The sequence below is a fragment of the Chamaea fasciata genome, unplaced genomic scaffold (assembly GCF_029207755.1).
Source record: "Chamaea fasciata isolate MVZ Bird 193981 ecotype frontalis unplaced genomic scaffold, bChaFas1.0.hap1 SCAF_5, whole genome shotgun sequence".
Classification (NCBI taxonomy): Eukaryota; Metazoa; Chordata; class Aves; order Passeriformes; family Sylviidae; genus Chamaea; species Chamaea fasciata.
This window is the reverse complement of record NW_027094090.1, coordinates 7,551,893-7,569,257: the sequence shown is the minus strand read 5'-3', so window position 1 is coordinate 7,569,257 and position 17,365 is coordinate 7,551,893. Positions and strand designations below refer to the sequence as shown.

Below are 17,365 nucleotides of genomic sequence, written 5' to 3'. Positions count from 1 at the left end.
AACCTCATTTGCCTGTTTCATAAATAGGGCAAGAGTTCATCCAATGTTCATTTCAATCAGAATACCTCTGGGGAGCTGGTTGCTGCTCTTGTGAGGGCATTAAATCCCATCAGTTGGGAGCATGGTCAGATCCCCTAGGACATGCACAAGCACAGAAGAATTTAAAGAAATTACATTTTATTTCCTTTTGTATTTGAGTGTGTAACTCATCTGTGTATTCATAGTAGGGAATATAGGGGCAAATCCTTATCCACACTGCAGGAGAACAGTTTCTGCAGAGCAGAACCTCAGCCACCTCTTGTAGTAGAAGTGGTTTTGTCCCACTGTGGACCAGCTAGCAGAGCAGGAATGTATCTTTCACCACTTATGTGGGTCTGATCACTTGGAGCACAAAGAACAAGTTTCAGGATGAAAAAGAGACATCTGAAGCGGGGAAATGATAGCTACAGAACCTTGGGCAGCACAAACTGTTAAGGAAATCATTATTCATTATCTCTTCCAATCACACAAAGAGTACATCAAATCAAACCAGAAAATGGTAGGTGGTTGGGGATGCAAAAAGCTAAATGAGATCCAGAGGTGACTAGAAACAAAAAGAAGAAATTCTGTAAGATACCTCCTTTGGTTCAGCAGTTCCCACAGCTACAGCTGTCTGAAGGCCGGTAAAATATTTTGAAACATCATAAGACTGCCCTATCCCACTTGTGGAGGAGTGGCAGTTTTCCTGCTGTACCTTTGGTTTGTGGTCAGTGTGTTTCTCAGTCCATCCTAAGTTCAAGTGTGTCCAAAGAACATGAAGATAGGAAGTAGCCTGTAAGACATATCCATGAAAGTAGTTACAGCAGAGGAAATGGTACAGGTGTTTCCTTCCCTCCCAGAAACCCAGAGGGAGTCAGATCACATTTCTAAAGTAGTCTGTGGCCTCTTGCACAACATCTGTCAGCCTGTCTCTCTGAAGCCAGTCTCTGGCGATCACTGACCTAAGACTAAATCTATATCTGAGGCAGTAAATTGCATGCAGCAAAAATCAAATATACATAATAGAGTGTATATAGATGTTTCATATTCCAAAATCTTAGGTTTGGAGCAGCTGTCCAATGGAAATTGGAAATCCTGACTAGAGATTTTCTCAGCAAGTACCTGTAAAAAATAGTAATATAGCTGCATAAAAAATTTGTATGTCATCTAATTTTCAAAACCTAAGGAGGATGATGGAACAATACTTACAGTTAATATTACTCTATGATCTTCCCTAGACTTGTCAATAGTTTTTCAAATGTAAGATCTTTCTCAACACAGTTCTTCAGAAAAATAGTTTCACAAATCATTCAACTTGTCATCAAGCCTCTTCCAGGTAGAAAAAAGTATTCAGTTTATTTTCTCTTGACATGGGTTGTGTTGGCCTTCCTTCAGTCTCTCTTTTCTAGCTTTCGTCTAGATTTCATTCCACCTAAAAAAGATGTCATTAAGCCTTAGAAAAGACATAATTAAGCCATTCACACCTGTTGGCCACCCTGTTAAGATAGCCAGTCACAAGTTCTCTTTCGAAAGAAAATCCCTGTCAGGAATAATAGGCATTGCCAGACTCAAGCTTGAAAATGTAAGGACTTTCAAGCATTAAGGGCAAGCATTTTGGTGCCACACCGATTTCAGAGCCAGTCATCTGAACAGAGTAGCTCCAGTAGCAACTAGAATCACACCACAGCTGAAAGTCAAAATATTTCACCAGGGGTGTGTGTGTGTGTGTGTGTGTGGGTGGGTGGGTGGGTGGGTGGGTGTGCAAGGCTCAGCACCCCTGTTCCCTGTGTTTTCAAGCAGCATCCAGGGTGCTTGATGCTTCCAGATGTAGCCCTGGCAAGCATTTTTCTTTTGCTGAGAGCTGTAAACACCATAAAGTCCACAGTGCAGTTTCTTAGCCTTAAAATAAAACATGCTGAGTTCTTGAGACAAAAATTATTTCTGGCTTTTTTCCCCCTTCTGTGAATTTGTCTTTATATTTCAATATTTTTTCTTCTCCTTCCTTCACCCTCCCTCTCCTGCTTTTTGTCTGGACAGCTGTGTGCCAAATCACTTCATGATACTCCTGCTGTCAGATTTGTACTTCTTTCATTACCCTTCCACCAAGGAATAAAAGATTTTGCTGGTAAATCAGCAATGAACACCTTCCCCACTGAGTCAGTATGTGCAATAGGCACTTTTTGCAGAGACTAAAAACAACAAGAGAATGCAGAATGCTTAATTATTTTCTGGTCAGACTAGGCTATTATCGTTAATGATGATCTGGATAATTAGTTTTTAGATGTTGTGTTTAAATTAGCAGTGAGCCCAATCTGCACAGCATTTGATCCTTCAAAACTCAAGCCAGGATTCTTAGTCAATGGAAAAGCTCATGTTAAAAAAAAAAAAAAAAAAAAAAAAAAAAAAAAAGCTGTTTCCATGAAAAAAAATTCTGACTTGAGTTGAATCTAGCATCAGGAGGTGAATTACTCAAAGTTTTGAGGGTTTTCTTTTAGGGTTGTGGCTCATTTTTATCTTAGCCAGGTTATCCACTCTTTCTTAGTTTGTAACAGAAATTTCAAACATATTTTCCTTGGAGAGATTGACACAGTAAAAATGATAAGAAAAAGAGGTAGTATTCATTTGCAGTGGAGCACCTGGATAACCAATCCCAATTCCATGTGTAAGATACTTAGGTCAGCTCCTGTCAGGGATATGCACGTGGACGCAGGAATTCCTTTATTCAAGTGCTGGATTTGCTCTTCCCTGTTTCTGAAAACTTGATTATTTTTCTGAAAATGAAGACTAGGGTTCATTCCCTGCAGTCAGCTCTTAGAAAAACTAAAACATTCCTTTAAGTGGGCTGGATTTTTAACTTCTGTGTATACTATGTTCACATGGATTTAAAGATTTTAACATGGCTGTCAACCCATAAGACCTCCAGATCATGACCATGAAGGTTATTTCCAAGTCTGAGCCTCATCCGGAAAAAATGGCAGAACAGAAACCAGTGCCCTGCTGTCTTCTTTTCAGTCCCTTGCTGTGTCTCAAATAAACTGTAACAAAACCACTGCAGCAGGTTTAACAGTGCATTACTGCTATCAGAAAAGCTAAAGCCACTCCTAAGTGAGTGACCATCTGGCATGAAACTCAAATATGTACTCATTTACTGGCAGTCTTTTCCTGGCTGTCATTTTTCCTGAGCCACAAAAATCTGCCAAGGGCTCATGGAGCCTGAAAGATAATCACCTCCATTTCCTTTCTCCAATGATAAACCATCTTTCAACCTGAGTCTTAACAATAGCTTCTGACTTCCATCACCACTGAAAATAGTGTGAAATCCTTAAATTAACCAAAAAATAAACAAAACAGGGCAGGAGAAATGTGCAGGGGGTTGCAGAGGTTTGCCAGGCCACACACGTCATTTGTGCTGTGCACTGACAGCCTCTGGTGACTTTGTGCTTGTAAAAGTAAACCAGATCCTTATTAAAAATCTATTCTGTGAGATGGACCACCTACCACCAGTATTTAAGCTACACATGCACTTGCCAGCTTCCTTGTGTCTCCTTTAAACTCTCTCCTCTTTTATCTCTGTTCTTCCCCTCTCTCCTCTCTCAGCCAGATCCTTGCTGTTAATTCCTCTCTTTGTTTCTATTCCACATTCAGAAACTGAACTAGGCTGAGATTTTCAAAGAACACTGGGCATCTCTTTCCTAGAGATTTCAAAGGAAAATGGGCACCTCCCTCTGGCTTCTCTGAAAATTCCACAGTAACAGATTACTTTGCAGCCTTTTTCATTTGGTTTTGGGCTATAATTTTTATTTCTTCAGTGTGTGCATTTTCTCCTTTTGCTTAGGGGAAATTGTAAGACTTTCCAGGGATAGATAACTAACCACTGAGATCACAGGTAAGAAGGAAGGAGCTCTACCATCCAGTGAGAGAATCATAGAATCATTAAGGTTGGAAAAGACCTCTAAGATCATTGAGTGGGACCTTTAACCCAGCACTGCCATGTCCACCATTAAACCATGTTCCCAAGTGCCACATCTGCATGTCTTATGAATATTTCCAGAGCTGGTGAATCCATTACATCCCTAGACAGCCTGTTCCAGTGCTGGCAATCACCAATTCAGTGACAAATCTTTTCTTAGTGTCCAATCTAAACCTCTCCTTGCTCAACTTGAGACACTTTCCTTTTGTCCTATCACTTGTTACCTGGGAGAAGACACCAACCCCCACCTGGCTGCAATCTCCTTTCAGGGAGTTGTAGGGAGCAATGAACTGTTCCAAGTGGGAAATGATGTCACTACAAGAGAAACTGGCCAAAAATAAGAACTAGCTAGGGTCACCTAGACACCGTCTATACTTATTCTACTCCTTCTGACTAGGTCTTACCCATCAGTAAATGAGTCTTAAATTACCATATTTATTTCTGATAGCTCTTTTAACTCCAGAAGCAATTCCATGTTCCTTTAGAACCAACAGCCCCAGTTTTAGCACCTTTTCTGATCATGTGTAAATGGGACAGAAGTCACATTTACACATGAAGTCTCGGAGAAGAGTTGCACCCCTCATGCAGAGCAAGGTCTTCTGCACAAGTCTCTTTTCAGGGTGCAAGTTTGGTTCTCAGCTTACTTCCCTCCAACAGCAGTGCTGTATGGAGGCAGAGTGGATATGTGGCAGCTCACTGTGCCGTCCCCTGCAGGAAAAAAGAAAAAAGATTTCCAAACAATTCCTTCAAAGCACAACATTTCTCTGTATGCCATCCATGGTTTATTTTTTATTGCACAGGACAGACACAAATATAAAAAGAAGTTCCCAGGTCCTGTGCAAAAATCCTAGCTGTTGTTCTGACAGTATTCCTTATTTCTGATGTTCATTTTGCAGATGAAGTTATTTCACAGTTCAAACACTGCTTCTCTCTATGTGACAGCTACTGAGTCGGCTGCAAATATTTAGCTATATTTTTCTCAGCTTCATTGCCTAAATTTTCAGGAGAAGAGCAAGGCTAAAAATAATGTTTCCTTCACCCCTCTTCCTGCTAACAAAAAATGCCAAACAATTTTATTTGTTTGATAGTGAATTATCTTTTCCTGAGTTACCTTTTGGAAGGAATTTCATTAAGGACCATTACTTACAAACTAGGAAACAGCCCTTTTAATACCAAAGAGTGAGAAAGCTGATGGAAACTAGTGCTTCAGTCCTGCAATGCACCAGAAGATTCCATAGGAGAACAAGCCAGTGGGGGACTCTTAAATAACCTCACTGCATCTGGTTGAGTTCCTTACAATTGACCTTTAATGATTTAAAAAATGGGATGTTGGCATTCCCGGTGACCTTCTGGTGTCAGTGCTTGAGTCCTGCAGAAGCCAAATTAGTGCTTTCTGCTGCAGGTCATGACACACTCCCTTTGCAGTCACTGCCTTTAATAGTGTTTATTATAATATCCCAGAGATGGCACTCTTAGTTTTAAGATGGGTTAGAGAGAGATGATGTTCCAGGCTGATAAAGGTTTTTCAGTTCTAAAAGCAGTAAGGCCTTAATTTCCCTTTGAAAACAAACTATCTTGGAGTGAATTTTTTCTTGTGTCCAAGGTGAGCAGCTGCATTTGCATCACTGAACTCTCCTCCTTCAAAATACTCCCAAATTATGTGAGTGTGTCAGAAGTGTCCAGACTGAGTCACTCTGGGTCACACTGTCCCCAGGTTGGAGCCTGCTAAATCCCAAGAGAAGAGAGAAAATTATAGTGGAGGCCAGCTTTTCACTATTGCTCGTATTTATTGCCAGTGATATAGTCTGGCAGTAGGCTCACAGCCTGCTGGGCTGTATCTGCAGAAACATAGCCAGTACAGAGACGAAAATAAATATTTCTGTTTATTCTATTCTCATTGGACCACATCTAGAATATTACCTCTAACTTTGGGTCCCTTGGTAAACGGATGATTCAATAAATACAAACACAATCATGGGGAGGAGAGTCTGGAGCACAAACCCTACAAGAAGAAATTGAGGAAACTGTACGTCTTCAGACTGGAGAAGAGAAGGTTTGGTGGGAGCCTAATATCAGCTTTTCAATAGGTACAGGTTTGTTCTCAGGAACACAAAGTAAATGTATTTATTAACATGATGCAAGACCAAAGGATATAAGAAAATACTTATAAATTGAAAAAGGGGAGATTTTAATCTGATGAATAATGTACATCCCAGGAGTTGGGACCATGGGGAGAGTGCAGCTCAGAGAAGCAGAAGTGACAGATGTGGAGAGGGAGAGGGACACTGGTCTCCCCTGGCACTGCCATAGCCACTCCATTTGCAGGATTTGGCAGGACTGGTGTGCCAGTAAGTCCTTATGGAGGGACGTGGCTGGCACTGGATTTACTGCCATGCTCATGTTGGGCAACAAATCACCCACCATCCCAGCAGCTGAGTGAGAGCAAGGTTTGCCTGGGGACTGGACACTTGACCACAGGATAGTGGCTGCACTAATAAGGCCAGCAGCATGACAGCAGATAAAGGTTTCCCATCTCTCTGAATGTGGACTCCATTGAGGTGCTTTGGTCATAGCAACCTGTGCAAAGTGGTTGTTGTGGTTTGCAGGTGCAGAACATCCGGACTTATCTTCAAAGGTATCTGCAAAACCCACCAGTTTTGACAGCGAAAAGAACTGGCTACTTCTGCTACTTGAGTGCCAACATATGGATTTTAGGCACTAATTGCATGTACCATGGCTTGATTAAATTGCACCCTGGAGCTTTGCCAGAATAAATTATTTCACTTAGCAAAAGCTGGATCTGCACTGCAATTTTGAAGCTGTTCCACACATGCCAAGGCAGCGTGGAGCTACACAGGAGGTGTGCCTCAGGTGGTTCAATCTCAGTGCACATAACCCTGGTTTACATCCCACTGTCCTCCACTACACTGAGCAGACATAGTCCTAGATATCAGCTCCTCTGCAGAATCTGCTACCTGTGCTCTTCTCCTGTTAGTCTCTTAACCAGGATAACATTTCCATGATCAAATGCTCAGATCAGCATGGAAATGGCTGGGAAAAGGAACTGTCCTGAATTCAATTGCATCAGCTAAGTGCCTGAGACTTGAGCTTTTTTGAAAAATTAGTCCCTAATATCAAGATGTTACAATAGTCCAGAAAATCCCCACTTGAGAATTTCATGAAGAGAGTCCTGATCTGAATTAATAACAGACACAACTTCACTGAACTCTATGAGTAGTGATAGTTCTCAGAGATGATTGGGTCACTATCCTTTATGATTAATCAGACTTTCTTATTTTTTAAAATTTTTAGTCCATGAAAAATCTGCTGTCTGGACAGCTTCATAATGAAGACTTTTACAGCAAACAGCTGTAAACACAAGAAAACTTGCTTCTCCCCAGAGCACAGGAATCCAAATTGCAGCTTTTTTCAGGGACCCTAGAAGTGTAGTGGCCTCCAAGGCTGAGGGCCCCCATGTAAGTGGGGAGAGTAATTCTTTTGATGCATTTACTGCTTAGACTAAAAGAAAAAAAAATTTAAAAGGCACAAACAAACAGAAAAATAAAAAGAAAAAAGAAACCAAACTAACTATAAAGCTGCTATATTTGTTAGGAGCACCTTTCTGTGAGCTGAAGGCTTGTCCACTGACTGACCATCATTACTTGAGCTGCTGAAAATGGACTTCTTTAGGCAATTTGGGTAGGGAAATGTAGAATGATATGTGTGCAGATCTTCATTATGGTTTAGCACAAAAAAAATAATTCCTGCTAGAATAAACTGAGACAAGAATAGCAATTCCAGCCCACATAGTTCTGCAGGAAATGTTCCAGAATAGCTATATGGAGTACATTCTTATTACCAAATTGGAGTGCTCTTGAGAGAGTACATGTGAACCAAACCATGTGGATATGTGGGCATGCAATCAAAGTTACAAAGCCACAGGGACTTAACAATGCTCAAAGCATCCATTGTACCTTGGTGACAGAACAAGTCTCTCTGCCCATCCTGTGGCTTTAAAGCTGTTCATTTCCATCACCAGATGCAAATTAAATCCCACACTTCCAGTATTAGGCAGTTTAATGACTGTTACCATCTAGCAGGGAGGTTAAGAACACAACAGCTGCTTTCTGGGGGACAGTAACTCGTTCAGCCACAGCACTTCCCAGCCTTCTGCCTGTACTCTCTGGCAAAACTGCAGTGTCAGCGACAGCTCAGGATACTCATTCCAAGCACTGTAGAAAAGGTTTTATTTTGGTTTAAACAAAAATAAACCACCATCAATGGGTTTTTTGTGAAGGCAAACTTCAACCCAACAGCTACAGCTGAGATGTCAGCAGACCTGGTCTTTCCTGGTGTTCCAGAAGGACAGGAGGATAAGAACCTCCTGAGGTCTTCAGTTCCATGTGGCCCAGAGATTGTGAAAGTCCCTGTACATGTATGGCTGAGTCTGGCCCAGATGAGATTACACCAGTTAACAGGGGCAGACTGAGCTACAGCAGGACACTAGTTCAGTGTTTGCATTACAGAAAAAACAGATTCTAAATCTATAAAATCCTAAGTCATAAAGGTTGCTGAAAAGCAATAAAATTCTCCTTTTTGTTTTTTGGGGTTTTTTTACCAGACTAATTTGCTACTGATGTCTGAGCCTTCAAAATTTGCCTCTTCTACAGCATTTTTTCAAGATAGTCCTTTGCCTTTGAATTCTTACATACAGTCTGTGGTCAAAGAAACATCTGGGTAAGATTAAAAAAAAATTAAATGGTTGGGCAATTTTTAATACGTTTCCCTTGGGAATCTCAAGTACACTACTCCAGGAATCTGAAGCATACTATTACTTTTCAAATGGTTTCGTCAGGCTGTACTCCAAGATTAGCTTCAAATTTAATTTACTGGACAGAACTTCTAGTCACCAACCTTCCCTTTGTCATTTAAGAAACTATCACAGGAAAAAATGCCATAGCTTTTCTTCATTTTTTTCCAGATGTGATCAAGAGTTGCACTTCTGTGAGAGCAGCAGGGTAGATTTGGAATTATTTAAGTATTGGATCTAGCCACATAAGAAAAAAAAAAAGGAAAAGCAGGGCTTTGGACCACATAAATCAAACCAGAAGGGCAAATAGAGATTATTAAATTTTTTTATTATTTATTAAAAACTGTAGGTCAACATGACATTAGCTCAGTTGGGTAGAGTATAGTGCTTGTAATGCCAAGGTCATAGGTTTGGTTCCCATATGGACCATTCACTTAAAAGATGGATTCAATGATCCTTGAGGGTGTCTTCCAACTGAGACAATTCTATGATTCTGTGAATCTGTGGTTCTGTGGTTCTGTGGTTCTGTGATATTGTGAAACACTTGAAGAGTACTAACATGCAACAAATGTGCCATCTCAGCTGGTCTGCAGCCAGAACATCGCAGAAAACAGTTTAAATGAGTAAAAAATAGGAGAGGTAGGGACTTATGTTGAATAAATGAGATTAGAAAGTTCTGCAAATGGCCTGTATATTTGTGATATTTGCACAAAATGGAAATTTATGTCTTATTAGTGCATTTGGTCATCAATTCAATGAATCTTGGAGAAGACGAATCCCACTATGAACAGCAAAGGCATGCAAATCCCCAGGCCTTAGTAAGGAACACAGTCTGAAACTGAAATATATTGTCCATTTGTGTCTAATTATCTGTTGTTTAAACAGGCTCAGTTTCACAAAAATAGAGGTCCATTATAGTCCCAGCAGGACCCAGGAAATTAACTGGGCATCAGAAAAGGTTTTGTGCATATGCTCAGCGCACCGCACTGCTTTCCCTGGAGTTTGTTATCTACATCCTCTGTCAACACCCTCAATCTGTGATTGTCAGAACATCTCTCATTAAAAAACACTGTCAACGCCTTTCCATAAATAATTCTGTCCCATTTTAAAAACGCCATTCTTTAATAATCCCTGCACCCCACTTTGTCTCCAGGTGGCAAACTTGCTCAGGCTCTTCCAGATCCCCCAGATAAGCTACGCCTCCACCAGCGCCAAGCTGAGCGACAAGTCCCGCTATGATTATTTTGCACGGACGGTGCCCCCGGACTTCTACCAGGCAAAAGCCATGGCTGAAATCCTGCGGTATTTCAACTGGACCTACGTGTCAACCGTGGCCTCCGAAGGGGACTACGGGGAGACAGGCATCGAGGCCTTTGAGCAGGAGGCCCGCCTGCGCAACATCTGCATCGCCACCTCCGAGAAGGTGGGGCGGTCCAACATCAGGAAGTCCTACGATGGCGTGATCCGGGAGCTGCTGCAGAAGCCCAACGCCAGGGTGGTGGTGCTCTTCATGCGCGGTGACGACTCCCGCGAGTTGATCGCGGCCGCCAACCGCTTCAACGTCTCCTTCACCTGGATCGCCAGCGATGGCTGGGGCGCCCAGGAGAGTATCGTCAAGGGCAATGAGCACGTAGCCTCCGGGGCCATCACCTTGGAGCTGGCTTCCCATCCCGTTAAAGAGTTTGACAAGTACTTCCAAAGTCTGAGCCCGTACAACAACAGGCGCAACCCCTGGTTCAAGGACTTCTGGGAGCAAAAGTTCCAGTGTAACCTGCAGAACCGGAAACCACACAGAAAGGCTTGTGAAAAGCACTTCACCATCAACAGTTCAAACTACGAGCAAGAATCCAAGATCATGTTTGTTGTGAATGCCGTGTATGCAATGGCTCACGCCTTGCATAAAATGCAGAGGACTCTCTGCCCAAACACCACCAAACTCTGTGATGCCATGAAGCATCTGGATGGCAGGAAGCTGTACAAAGATTATCTCCTGAAAGTAAACTTTACAGGTAATAACTCCTCTTTTGGTACCTACAGAATGTAATTAAGCACTGTAATTAAGGAAATGTTCATCAGTCATGGTAGCAGCTAGCTAAATTCCTGGTGGCTACTATTTACACAGTTCAGACCAGGGTGGTACACAGGTAAGGTCACTCCTGTCACAAGAAGACAGAAAGGAGAGGGAAGAGGTGCTTGGTGAGAACCCTAAAAAAAACCAGGTTGATGCTCCTCCTGCTTCCAGCAGAAGGAAGAGGTGAAGGTGACAACAGCTGGTCTTGGCAATGTTGCACTCCATCCTCTAAAATTCCACACACCAACACCCATTTAATTCACAGCCAGTTTGGGCATGTCTGAAAGCCAATGATCCCTTCAGCACCTGCTACACCAGGCAGCCACCTGCTTATTGCCATGCCAAGACTTGGCCTCCTTACCTCCCTCACTTTGCTATGAATTTACATAATTGCTGGACCATGGCCAATGTCCTTGCAATAGTAAAGTAATAATTCCTGTCATAGAACCAGATGTATATAAACTATTTAAATATATGGGGGAGTGCCATTACCTGTGTTACAGAACTACAGGTTTAATGGCAAAGTATAAAAACTTATATTAAATGTGCAGGAGATGTGGAGAAGAGTGGTCAATTTGGGAATGATATGAGCAAACTTCATGGGGACTGGCTGCACAGCACATGGCATCTCTGGGGTTTTGCCACCACATATGGCTGAGTTTAGCTTTATTATTAATACTATCCCATAACAATATTACACCTTAGCAAAGCTTAATAGATCTACAGAGGAAACAAGTAAAGTGTAGAACATCCTGTCTTTATGTTACTACGTGTCTAAGTTTCTTCTGAAGCATCTAGGTTGAACTTGCATTTCTGTGTATTATGAAACATATTCTCAACTGACTGAGTTGATAGTAAGGAACCATCACGCTGTGTTTTGAGTGAGAACAAACTCCAACAGGAATTGAAGGATGAACACGTGTAGGATGCAGAATTCTCAATCCCAAGAGATCTTCAGTAATTGTACAATGCTAATAACACTTAAAACAACATAAAACTGTCAGATTGGAGCTTGAACTTTTCCCTTCTTTAGAGGTGCTCTCAGCATTTGGCTTGGATCATTTCTAGGTATAGCACTAACCACATCCCTGGTGCTTCTCTAGCTCCCAGTGGGGTGCAGCCAGTGTAGCCAAGTACTCAAGTCAGAATGAAACAAAATTTTTGGGTTTAGAGCTCTGGAAATTAAGAATAATCCTTTCTCCTTCCCCTCCTCACCGCACTTCCAACATAGAAACTATTTTCTCACTTGCCTGCACTTACCCTCTGAGATACTTGAATGTGTTTAAATTGTTGAAATCAATTGGACTGGGGAGGACAGCACTTCATGGGAGCTGGTTCCTGGCATGCTGATCAGGAGGGAAGGCAGTGGTGTGCTTCTGTCCCTGCCAGGGAGATACTTCACAACTGTAATGACCTACCTAAATGAGTAGGCACTTCAATATTTTAAACTTCAATTATTTTGAAGATTTTTTTGACACTACAGGTATTTTTATGGGCTTAAACGAAGACACTATTAATACATTCCAGCCTTAAGACTAAGGAACCTTTGTTCAAATGTAGGATTCTTAATCATTTTTCTAACATGCAGATATTTTTAAGCACCCAAGAATTTTCCCACTCAACATCTAGATATAAAGTCAAAATGACCCCAATTTTCTTCGACCAAAATCACAGGAAAATTTTTAGTTATCTAGAGCCAGAAAAATTAGTTTTAATTTTGACTGAAATATCTTCTATGTTTTTATGAATTGGGAGTTGAAGCTGTTCAAGCTGGAAAAAAAGTTGAAGCCTGTAATTTTTCAGTTTTGAAAACAGAAGACTCTTTTTTGAACCAAATTAATTTGATTTAAAATCAGCATGGAAATCTTTGAAACGCTGAAAAGTTTTATTTTCCATTAATTTTAATTTCCAATTTGAAACACTAAGAAGCCTGTCAAGTTATTTTCCAATGGCTTTGTTCCATATACATTTTTTTTACCAGCTTACAACATGATTTGCTCATCTCCTTTCTTTATAATTAGTTCTTCCATTATAATGTGAATCTATGTTTTAATGCAAGTTATTTTTAAGCAGGTGAGTGACGTTTATGTAGCGAGTTATTAAGCAAATCTTCCACCCCTTCTTCCTTTCAGAAGGGTGTGAAAAATTAATACATATGTGAGATTTTAATACATATAAGTTTTGTCATTGATTTATATGGGATCAAGAATTATTCTTTGCTCTTTACTGGCTGAAGAAAATCTTTGGGTGTGTTGTTAATGCAATATGAGGACCTTGTTGCATGGTACATTTCATCAATTATGCTCTCATATTTCCGCCTCCAAACCTGAGAATGTTTTCCCAGCACAGAGAGAGGGTGGCATAGAAGTTACCAGTCCAGCAGCTACACTGCAACCAAGTCAGGTTGTGAATTTTCTCTCTTCTGCGGCCTGGGTAATGATTCTCACCCACCACAAGGAAGCAGGCAAGAAACAGAACAGAAATTCGGTGATAACCGGATTTGCAGACACAGAAGTAGCTATTTGAGCAGTGCCTCCTCTGCCGAAAGGCAGGGGTCCACACAGATGAGCCCTGCAAGCACAGAAATCAAGCAAAGAAATGGTGGAAGAAATCAAGCAAATGGCCCTGAATGTCTCATCCCAGTTTCCTGGAACATGGTGTATTTGACACTCACCAGTCTGAGTAAATGATCTGTGACTGGTGTGGGATGGAGCAATTTTAGACATTTACCCTTAACACTCAAATTAGTTTTGATTAGTCTTTCATTACAGGTAATGGAGGGGATCAGCACTTACAGAGAGTGCTCCAGCCCATGCAGGGTATGCTTTGCCCCTACATCTCTTGCTACTGACTACAGACAGATTATGAGGTGATTAAGATTTATTTTCACTTGCCATTTAGCTGAAAGTCTGAAGTGAGACTCTCAGGAACAGCAATAATGTGTTTTGCAAGGAAATACTCAGGGACCAGCTAACAGCAGGGTGGTTGTAGGAGACTGGCCAGGATTTGTGCATCCTTGTGCTGCCACTGCTGCTGACATGCTGTGTGACAAGTATTTCATTAATATCTCTGGGTTCCTACTTATTTCTCCTTTTTCATTAAATTGAAACAACTCCCCAAAATTGCACTGTGGAATGAAGACAGAGTGAGATTTCACTCCTTATTGTCTGTGAGATACAGCAGGCACATCATTTTCTTGCAAGTCAGTAAGACATATATGGTAACCATCGTGATATTCAGAATCTTTTCAGCAGGGAAAAAAAGACTCCTGTGCCTAATTCCAGCTTCCAGCAGCAGGGTGTGAGAATGCAAAGTCCAGCCCCTAGATAATTCAGTTTCACTGTTTCGCTCACTCAATTTCAGTGTTTGTTTGGCCTTTCAAAGAGATATAGGCTGGTTCATCTTCTTGATCTTTCCATCCTCTACATTCCCTCCTGAGGGCATAAGTGCAGCACTTGATGTTCTAAATCGTGATGGTTTTCTGCTGATAAAGAGATGCCACTCCAAGAGGCTGTTAACTTGTATTACCAGAATAAAGAAGTGCTGAACAAAAGTGAAGGTCTCCATGGCAGAGAGCAGAGAGTAAACTCAACTTCTTGCCATGCCCAGCCATTGCCTGGTGAAGGGCAGCACACAGAGAGGCTCCTGGGAGGGCTATGAATCTAGGGGTGAACCCACATCTTGCTTTGCTCCCTCACAAGGGTGGAGGGGACAGTGCAGCAAACAGCTTTGCTGACTATTTCAGCTTGTTTAAGCCACCAGCAGGACACAAAAAAAGCAGTGCTGTCATTGCCCACAGCACTACTACAAGCCTCACATTTGACAAGTGCCAGGACAGTGTGAGAGGGGTGTCCATCACCTGGGATAAAAAAAGCGGCAGGGTCCTGCACAACTGTGCACTATCTATTGCTTCCTGGTGTAGCTGCTCCTCCAGGACATTAGACTGGAGGTGAGGAAGGGTAGCAGTGATAATGAAAGACCAGCATTTGCTCCAGGGTTGCTTATCTGGTTGCAGCCTTGTCACCCAGGAGTGTGGGGCTGGGCTCCAGCTTTTCCCACTCCAGTTAGCAGGGCTGATGGTATAACAGGACTAACCCTGCCCTCAGTCTAGTGTGGGAGCATATGGGAAGAAGAGGACATGGATTTGGGGATATGTGCATGTCCATATATCTTATGCAGTTTTCTGAACCTGCACAGCTAATGGTTGGAGGAATTTGGCTAAAGTAGTACACTTGGAAAAAAAGAGCATTAAAAAATTTAGGCAATTCATGTTTAGAGTACTCAGTGTCTTTTCCTATCCCTTTCTCCCTCCTGAGTTACCAGAGTCACTGTCATGGACCTTTCAGACTTGTGTTCAGAAATCCATCTCTTCTACAGCAAAGCCTGTATCATCAAAACTAGCTTATCCTGGGCAAGTCCTCTCCCCTGGCAAAGCAGAATGACTGCTCCAAATGAGAAAAGGGATGTAAGTCAGGTCTGATTTGTCCCCTTTGCTCCACTGGACTTTATGACAAAACTTCTATTCTTACCTGGTCTTATATTTCTGTGGTTCATTTTTTTTTCCTTCTCTTCCTCCTCACTCTGCCCCAGCCAACACTGAAATAATATGAAGCAGAAGCACAAATTCACCTTCTCATTTATTCTTGAACACTGGTGACTTCTGTTGTGGGAACACAATTTCACAGACCATTTCCATCATATCTGTTCCATCCAAGTAAGAAAGAGCTTAAGTCATGGTCTGCAACAAGCAGATGTCACCTTACTTCTGAGAACAGCAGCACTGCATGCTCCCTGCTCTGGGATTTAGCCATAAATGTTTCCTGTCAAAAGTGCACTTCAAAACTCAGTGCTCAGCCATGCTGCATAGAGCACAGACCAAAAGAATGCTGCACTTGGTATCACGAGCAGATTACAGCTGTAGAAACTTCAAAGGCCAGATGAGTTTACAGCACGGAGTACCTGTGCAGGCTAAAGGCAGAGCTCACAGCCCAGGCTCTGCAGCAGATGGCCCTACTACTCCATCATATCACCCAAGGAGCTCCTTCTCATCAGGTTAGATCTCCCTTGCCCTCAGCACTGGGTCAGCAGTGAGGTCCTCGTGGCCTTCCTTGTGAGGCTTATTTGTAGAATAAACCAGAACACACTTTCAGATGAAGGCAAAGCTCACATGGGCGGAAGGCATCCAATACCTTGTTAATCATAAGAGCTGTAAAAGTGTAATACATGATGGATTTGTAGCGAATAAAAGCAAGGAAAATGAGTGAATTCCCCAAGATACTAATTGAAAAGATACATGAAAAAGATGTCTAGGATTTATAGGGAAAAATTACTGCCTTTTCCTGGGACCACAAATGTGTCACAGTGTTTAAAACCTTGCAAGCAGCTAAAGGACAGTTTCTGAAAGCACACTTGAAACTTGTTGTTTCAGAGCAGAGGAACAGTTGGACCTGCACAGTATTTTCCCATATTCTCTCAGTATTGAAGTTACACTGGTATAAATACACAGAGAGATGCAGAGAGATTTGGAAGGCCTGGTACTCCTGATGGTCCCATCTACTTTTTCCTTCCTCCTCTCTTTACAGACATCATGGGATCTGCTGTTCCTTTATTTTGGGTAAATTTACTCTCCAAGAGTAAATAAATCTATCTCTATTTAGTCCTCCTGAAGAGTTTAGTATGTGTATATATTAACATATTTATGTACATATATAAATGTATTTATATAGATTTTTAATTATGCATGCTATAGATTCATAATACATAAAATCATAAAATTAAAGAATAAAGCAGGTTGGGTGGTTTCTAGTCTAACTTCCTGCTGAAAGGTAAGGCAGCTGTGCAATCAGACAAATTTGCTCAAGTCTTTGTAGATGTTAATCAGTTGAAACTAAAATACCATAGAATCTTTTCAACACCTAGTTTAGTTTTGAGGTATCATGATGGCAAGCAACTGGTCTTCACTCTGTGATGTGTGTCACTCACTGCACTCTGTGAACTGGATACCTGGGCTGGCATAGGGACACAGGCATCATCATCTCTAGGGCACATGTTCCAAATAAAATTTCCATTAAAACTTCGCTCACCATAATGGCAGGTCAGTGACCTACCTGTTAGTGGTGTCTGCTATCAAGCCAGAGACCATCATAAAAAAGCTGCTGTTTTGTGCTTTCCTTTGCCACTTGTTCACAGTAATTAGCCTGAGTGAGTAGGAGCAGAGGTTGGATTGTGGTTTTACCCCTTGAGATAATATCCAGCAGTTGAGGTCAAGGTGTGCTGGGCTGTTGCTCCCCATCTAACTCAGGGACAAGGTACTTTTTGCCTGGTGTCACCACTGTCCCCATGGCCTGCTGCCACCACTGCCTGCTGCCACAGCTCTCTGCCTGACCTGGGCACTGAGCTCTCATGGACAGAAAGATGGGAAATGCAACATTAGCAGGACACAAAGCAGCAACAGCTTTACTTCATAGTCCTCAGGAAGTCTCTGGAAATGTGTTGC

General features: G+C 41.8%; 1 protein-coding gene across 3 annotated transcripts in view; it reads left to right on the top strand.

Moving 5' to 3' along the window:
* GRM3 (glutamate metabotropic receptor 3) overlaps positions 1-17,365 on the top strand; it is a 101,446-nt gene that overhangs the window by 59,887 nt on the left and 24,194 nt on the right. For all 3 annotated transcript variants that reach the window (XM_066182768.1, XM_066182769.1, XM_066182770.1), the window contains one exon: positions 9,952-10,807. In XM_066182768.1, the coding sequence (XP_066038865.1) occupies positions 9,952-10,807 (856 nt within the window). The remainder of the gene's footprint in view (positions 1-9,951; positions 10,808-17,365) is intronic.